General features: G+C 45.3%; 1 protein-coding gene across 1 annotated transcript in view; it reads left to right on the forward strand.

Moving 5' to 3' along the window:
• The window catches only part of gpr37b (G protein-coupled receptor 37b), a gene marked incomplete at its 3' end in the record, with an annotated part of 39,080 nt that extends 32,236 nt beyond the window's left edge, over window positions 1–6,844 (forward strand). Inside the window, 2 exon segments of the mRNA XM_080421486.1 lie at window positions 5,456–5,902; window positions 6,461–6,844. Coding sequence (XP_080277612.1) covers window positions 5,456–5,902; window positions 6,461–6,844 — 831 coding nt within the window.
• Window positions 6,845–8,043: the final 1,199 nt, after the last annotated feature.

Raw genomic sequence — 8,043 nt, forward strand, 5'->3', positions numbered from 1 at the left:
GGGGAAGTGATGGCTAAGACTGGTATCTAATATACTGCTACACACACACACACACACACACACACACACACACACACACACACACACACACACACACACACACACACACACACACACACACACACACACACTCTAACACAGCAGCTGCGGAGCGACACTTTCCAGATCTTTTCAGCCAAATGAGTTGTAACCTAGCAGTAGCAGATGTTCTTGAGTTGACTCACCTCCTCCTCAGTTGTAAATGCTTTTGAGACAATAATTGCCTTACAAAAACTAAAACAAACGAGAGCCAGGAATAATAATGTGTTTTCTAAGGATTTTACTCGGTTAAAACCTCAGTGTGCGACTGTGAGAATGTAAAAATGGATTTTGAGAGTGTTTTATGCTCGCTTGCTACGCATGCAGTTAAGACAAGTGCTATGTTATGTTAATGGTGCTGTATAAGTGATGTGTTTTGGTCAAAACAAACTTTTTTGTCAACTCTTTAAGACCGGGAACGCATCTCTGTGTCATTTTTAGATTTCGTTGGGCTATTCAAAAATAGCAGATATGCTCATAGTGCGACACAGAGTGCCGCGCTATGAGCTTGTAGATCTGCTATTTCTTTTTTATCTTTAAAAAAGCAATCATTCGTAACTCAAATCTTTGCTTCTGGGGATTCTACAAATGTCTTCTAAATCCTAAATCCTTTTTTAAACTTATGTTGCTATAATATCAGTGGTTCTTAAACCTTTTTCATGTCAAGGACCCCCCAAAATTATATGTATTTTAGCGCGGCACTGTGAGCTTGTAGATCTGCTATTTTTGAATAGTATAGTATGAAATAATGGTTAAACAGATGCGTTCCCGGTCTTAAAGGGTTAAACAGTTAAAGCTCTATATTGTGATTTTAAACACTGCTATATAGTGGTTGTTCAGTAACAGTGGTCTCACCACCTCTCCCGCTCTTTAGAAAACAGAAAATACATGCATACATCCAGGGGGGTGACCAATTCCATCCAGCCACGAAAGAGAACCCATTTAGTTATTTTCAATCTTATATTGTTCCAATTCCAATTGTGTCTGCTCATTTCTATGTTTCATCACTTCCAATTTCACTTGTTTATCCTGCATCCTGTATGAGTTTTTCTCTCCTGATTGGATGAAATTGGTTATGCCGACCTGAAAATGTATTTTCTGATTACTAAAGAGCTGGAGAGATCCAGAGACCCCTTTTATTGATCAACTGCAGCAATGATTACTATCAGAATCTAGAGCAATTTAACTCTTATTGTAACCAAAAATATGACTTACACCACATTTAATGGGAAACTTTGCCGATGTTCAGGCTGTTCTGATGGGAGATCAATAATAGTGTGGCAAAAGAAAAACAAGATATGACACAGTCATATTATACCAGGTTGCGGCGGTTGAAAGTGCTCATGTGGCCTATAGTTGCTTCTTTTGGGCTTATTTTCCTAGACCTGGTTGCTTATTTCTCCCACTAAACATGGCAACATTGAAAGGCCAAATGAGGATAGATGATTCATAGAGATACATACAGTGGCCGAACACAGTATTGCGGGTTGTCTTTAGACGGACCAGCCAATGAGTAAAAGTGACGCAAAAGTCAGGACTAGCGAGTGTAGATGTAGACCAGGTTTTGCAACCTGGTAAAACAAAAAAAAAGTGTTCTGTGATGACGTCAAACACGTGCTTTTCACGTCATTAGGCCTGATGATCTGAAAAGAAAAAAAACACGTCGTTTTGCGACCTCAATGTTTCATGGACAAATACACAGAAAGTACTTTCTTGACTCATTTCTAGTAAACTAAATCTATCTAGCTAAGATAACAGTTGAAACTGACTTTTTTTGTGTGAGTGAGTGTGTGTGTGTGTGTGTGTGTGTGTGTGTGTGTGTGTGTGTGTGTGTGTGTGTGTGTGTGTGTGTGTGTGTGTGTGTGTGTGTGTGTGTGTGTGTGTGTGTGTAGTCAGTCACTGTTATAACAACTGAATCCCTACATACGTCATTGACCCAGATCCCCCAGGGACCTATCATTTTTATTATCCCATGGTCTCCACGAAAAGTTCCAGTCTGGCTTCAAACCTGGCCACAGCACAGAGACAGCCCTTCTTAGAGTTTTTAATGATTTAATTTTAACAGCTGATAACGGTTCCCCTGCTGCACTGGTGCTCCTCGACCTTTCGGCGGCCTTTGACACGGTTGACCACAATATTTTAATATCACGCCTTGAACACCTTGTTGGCATCTCCGGCACTGTACTCACTTGGTTCCAGTCCTACCTCTCAGATAGAACCTTCTCCGTGCACATAGGCGAATTTGCGTCACCTGCAACTCCCCTCTCATGTGGAGTGCCTCAAGGCTCCATACTAGGTCCGATTTTATTTCTCCTTTATATATTACCTCTTGGTTCAATTTTTGCAAAACACAATATGCCCTTTCACTGCTATGCAGATGATGTACAAATTTATTTTCCGTTAAAAATCAACTCCAATGATCCATTCCAGCCATTTCTCACCTGTTTCCTCGATGTCAAGGCCTGGATGGACGCCAATTTTCTCACCCTCAACGAAAATAAAACCGAAATTTTAATTTTTGGACACCATCCTGTCCCACCCTCCAACTCCCTGGGCACTTTAAATTCAAACATCCATTCCTCTGCCAAAAATCTTGGTTTTATTTTTGATAATAATTTTAAACTCGACAAACACATCAGCTCTGTTGTCAAGACAAGTTTCTTCCAGCTTAGACTTATAGCTAAAGTCAAAACCTATCTCCCAAAAAAACAGCTGGAAATGGTTATACATGCATTTATCTCCTCTAGGTTAGATTACTGTAACTCACTGTACACTGGCATTGATCAAGCTTCACTTAGGCGTCTACAGCTGGTCCAGAATGCAGCCGCCCGCCTCCTCACCGGCACTAAAAAACGGGACCATATAACCCCAGTCCTCGCCACTCTTCATTGGCTCCCTGTTCATTTTAGAATTGATTTTAAGGTTCTTTTATTTGTTTTTAAAACCATTCATGGCCTGTCACCCTCCTATCTCTCTGACATAATTGAGCCTTATATCCCAACCAGGGCCTTGAGGTCTGCGGACAAGCTACTGTTGGTCGCTCCTACGACTAATTTGAGGAGTAGGGGTGACCGTGCTTTTGCTGCTGCTGGCCCCAGGCTCTGGAATCTGCTGCCCCTCAACATTAGATCTGCCCAGTCGATTGGGGCTTTTAAAACTTTACTAAAAACTCACTTATTCTCTCTTGCTTTTAGTCGTATTTAGCTATCCTGTTCTGTCCTAATGCTGCATTGTTTTGTTTCTTTTTGTTTTTTCTTTTGTTTTTGCCCTGTGTATATATATACAGTATATATATATATTTTCTTTTTGTAGATGCTTCTGTGTGTCTGACTTACCTTGTTTTAACCATGTTCAGCACTTTGGTCGGCTTTGGCTGTTGTAAATGTGCTATATAAATAAAGTTTGATTTGATTTGATTTGATCCTTGAACCCGCTCCTTTGTTTCCCTTTACACCAAATCTCGTAGCCGGAAATATCCGCTATTTCTGTCAAATGTTTGCGTATTTTGTACACTCTGAGAGTTAAATGAACACAGGATTTGACAGTGTAGTTTGAGTTGGTGGTGATATTGTGTCGGGGCAGCTGTAAATAACGTGATTACATAACTGCCATTCTCTCCCACTCCAGGTGGTCCCATCTCTGGGTGTGAGAAAATAAGACCCCCCCCCCCTGCCTCATCCTCCCTCCATCCCTCTGTCTCCATTTTGGGTGCCATCTGTTTCACATTCCCTCTTCAATTCTAGAAGCATTACGAAGGGGCTTTTCAGCCTGCAATGTACAGTTTAACCCATTAAGACCGGGACAGCATCTGTCATTTTAGATTTGAACCACTTTAACCATTATTTTATACTTTGGCTATAAAAAAGAATAGCAGATATACTCATAGCACGGCACTATGAGCTTGTAGATCTGCTATTTTTTAAAAATCACAAAAATATATTTTTTAAGCGAACATTTGTAACTCAAATCTTTACTTCTGGGGGGTCCCTGGAACTAAATATTGTGAGATGGGGGTCCGTGGCCAAAATACATATAATTTTGGGGGCGCCTTGACATGAAAAAGGTTTGCGAACCACTGATATTATAACAACATAAGTGTTTCAGAAAACTGTTAGGATTTAGAAGACATTTGTAGAATCGGCCTCAGGTCTTAATGGGTTAATACAGTCAGTGGTGGAAGAAGTACCCAGAATTGTTTTGTTACTTGAAGGGGAATACCACTCATATTCAACATTAAACTACGTCCTTTATGCACCTTAGAGCTGTTGTGTGGAAATAAGAAAAACGTCCCACCCTCCCCTCTGTGTAGCCTAGAACCGGAGAATCAATTTGGTGGGTCATGTGATCAGTGACGTACGTAAGCTGTAGTCTATGTTCCGCCCTCTTGGCAGCCTGCAGTCTAGAATGGGGGTTTTACCTCCTGCAGAAACAGTGTGACTTGAATATAAACTTAAAGGGATAGTTCACCCCCAAAATGACTTTTTTTCCTATCGATTAGTCACCCCATGGAGACTTAAATTCATTCATTTTTTGTCGCATTCCCAAGCCAATAATTTGACCGACAGCAGTTCCGCTAGGAGACACAAAGAGTCTCCTTTGTGTCTCCTACCGGAACGGCTGCCTACCGGTCCGCTGGTCATCAAATTATTGGCTTAGGAATGAGACAAAAAATGTATGAATTTAAGTCTCCATGGGGTGACTAATCGATCGAAAAAAAAGTAACTTTTTGGGTGAACTATCCCTTTAAGACTTTTAAGAAGAGTATGTCCAGCCAATTCAGTTATATTGTGTACAAGTGCTACAGTATGTCTTCATGTGAAACTGAATATATAATCATTATGCCATTATAAAATATACTCTCTCCTCCTCCCCCCCTCTCTCTCTACTTCTACCTCCCTCTCATTGTCAGTCTCTCAGTTGCTCTCAATGTAAATTCAAGAGGGATTATTATGATTATTCAACAGGCATTAGAGATTGTGCCGCCCGTGCCACGGAATATAAGAGCTTAACACACTATTAATATATGCTACTATAGCTTCTCTTCGTCTCTCTCTCTCTCTCTCTCTCTCTCTCTCTCTCTCTCTCTCTCTCTCTCTCTGTCTCTCTCTCTCTCTCTCTCTCTCTCTCTCTCTCTCTCTCTCTCTCTCTCTCTCTCTCTCTCTCTCTGTCTCTCTCTCTCTCTCTGTCTACATGTTCTGCTCTTGGTGGCTATTTTGTGTCTTTCAGCCTGTGTAAAGTGCTATAAATCTTTCTTTAATTTGCTCTTAGATTTAATGTTAGTAAAATGACTTTTAATCTCTCTCTCTCCCTCTCTCTCTCTCTCTCTCTCTCCCTCTCTCTCTCTCTCTCTCTCCCCCCCCCCCCTCCTCCCCTCCAGGTGGCATCTCTGGGCGTGACCACCTTCACACTGTGCGCGCTGTGCATCGACCGCTTCCGCGCCGCCACCAACGTGCAGATGTACTACGAGATGATCGAGAACTGCACCTCCACCACGGCCAAGCTGGCCGTCATCTGGATCGGCGCGCTCCTCCTCTCGCTGCCCGAGCTCCTCATCCGTCAGCTGGTGGTGGAGGAGGACACGGACCTGCCCGACGAGCCCCCCGTGGAGCGCTGCGTCATCCGCATCTCCACCAGCCTGCCGGACACGCTGTATGTGCTGGGCCTGACGTACCAGGGCGCCCGCCTCTGGTGGTGCTTCGGCTGCTACTTCTGCCTGCCCACGCTCTTCACCATCGGCTGCTCGCTGGTCACCGCCCGCAAGATCCGCCGCGCCGAGCAGTCGAGCGCGCGCGGCAACAAGAAGCAGATCCGCCTGGAGAGCCAGGTGATTGGCGCTGGGGATTGCACTAGGGGTGCAACGGTTAATCAAACTAATAATTGATTTAATCGCTTTTTACCTTATATTAACGATCTTTGGAGAGCCGCGGGAGCCGCGATGTGTACACAGATGTAAACAAAGGGTGTCTGGGGGGTGGGGGAGGGTCTCCTCTATCCACCGGCACAAAATCATTTTTACCACGATCAGCCATTTTGTTGCTATTGCCCGTTGAATAAGGCTCGTTTTCACAAAAAGAATGAGAAATTCGATGTGTTTTTCTACAAATCACAACATAGGAGTGGACGGAAGTGATTGATTGATTGATGTACTTTATTTAGTAAGACATGAGAACATCAGTACATGGAAGTACAAATTCACAATACAAGGACGTAATTATACGTCCTTGGCAGGCAATATGTTAATACAAATATTAAAATATTTAGCTGTCCTTGAAAAAAAATGTTATCTCTGTATCTGTACTCAAACTGCTGTGCTGACTCTGCCGACTGAATCCCCCTCGCCATATCAATAAAGGTCTGTCTGTCTGTCTGTGTGCCCGTCCAGATGAACTGCACCGTGGTGGCGCTGGCCATCGTCTACGGCGCCTGCGTGGTGCCGGAGAACGTGTGCAACATCGTGTCGGCGTACATGGCGGCCGGCGTGCCTGAGCGCACCATGGCCGTGCTGCACCTGCTGTCGCAGCTGCTGCTCTTCTGCCGCGCCGCCGTCACGCCGGCGCTCCTGCTGCTGCTGTGCCGGCCGCTGGGCCGCGCCTTCCTGGAGTGCTGCTGCTGCTGCTGCCCGTGTTGCTGCGACCGCGCGCCCTCCTCGGCCGCCGCCAGCGACGACAACGAGCACGAGTGCACCACGGAGCTGGAGCTGTCGCCCTTCAGCACCATCCGCCGGGAGCTGAGCAACTACACCCCGCCGGCCGGGTCGAACTGCTGAGGAGGGATTGGGGGGGTCCGTACCTCCTCGTCCTACTCCTCCTCCGCCTCGCTGGGGTATAAATGCTATAGGAGGTGGTCTAAATCACTGGTTTCCAGGGACCGCCAGGTGGTCCAAATGGACCCTTACGGGGTCTGTAAAGGCCAATACAAGCTCGTTCCGAGATTTTCGGAAGGGGGAGGTGATGTGACTACGAATTGACGTCATTCGGAAGTTCTGATGGGCGATCTCAGAACCCTTTTTTTTCCCAGAACTCCGGCACCCCTAGACTGTCCGAACTAGTTTGGAAGGCCCTTCCAAAACGGTGTGTCGTTCATGACGTCGAAAGGAGCATGTATTGGCCTTAAACTCTGAGAGTGAGCAAACGGGACGGGTCCGTTTGGACCACTGAGCATTTTGCAGTGTAAGATCAGGGGTGGGGGGGGCCCAGAGATATTAGTCGGTGGACTAATGCATATCGAACTGGGGCGGGGGGGGGGGGGGTCCTTGAAATTCAAACGGTTGAGAATCACTGGTCTAAAGGCTATGAGGTTGTCCTCCTCCATCCACTACTATGTCACTGGGGTGGAAGCTTTAGGCCCCCGGGCTAATTATTTCCCCAGCTTGGACTTGCGGAGGTTTGGCATCAACCCGGCTAGAAAATGAAACCGGGTACTCAGCTGCTGCGTCCTCTCTCACTGGCGGATTGACGACGTTCCCTGCCAGGTGTGGAGATTTTCTATAACCCTGCTGCTCGCTCATACACAGTTGTTGGTGTTTTTTCTAAGCTGGACTACCTAAAACTAGATTTTTCACACACACTGGAAACAACAGGCTTTGTGCATAACTGTAGTTCCCTTTTCCAGAAGGTGCCATACATTATACCTGTTTCCTGTTCCAGTTCGTTTTCCCATAGCTTTGTCTAATTGGGTCAGCAGCAGATACTGGAAACACGCAGTGAAGTTGTTGTATCTGTTTCCGGTTCAAACCGGTTGTCGAGCCAATCGAGCGAAGCTATGGGAAAATGAACTGGAACAGCCAGCAGGTATGCCACCTCCTGAAAACGGAGACTACAGTTTTGCACGGAGACAAATTTGAAGTAAGCAGTTAATCTCCCATTGGTTCCAACTGCTAGTGGAGCACAGTCAGCGCACATTCCCTCTCACCACTGAGCTGTCTACTAGCCCATGGTTAGTACTTTTCACACTTTACACTTTCAC

The sequence above is a fragment of the Gymnoscopelus braueri genome, assembly GCF_963280865.1.
Source record: "Gymnoscopelus braueri genome assembly, chromosome: 23".
NCBI classification, from domain to species: Eukaryota; Metazoa; Chordata; class Actinopteri; order Myctophiformes; family Myctophidae; genus Gymnoscopelus; species Gymnoscopelus braueri.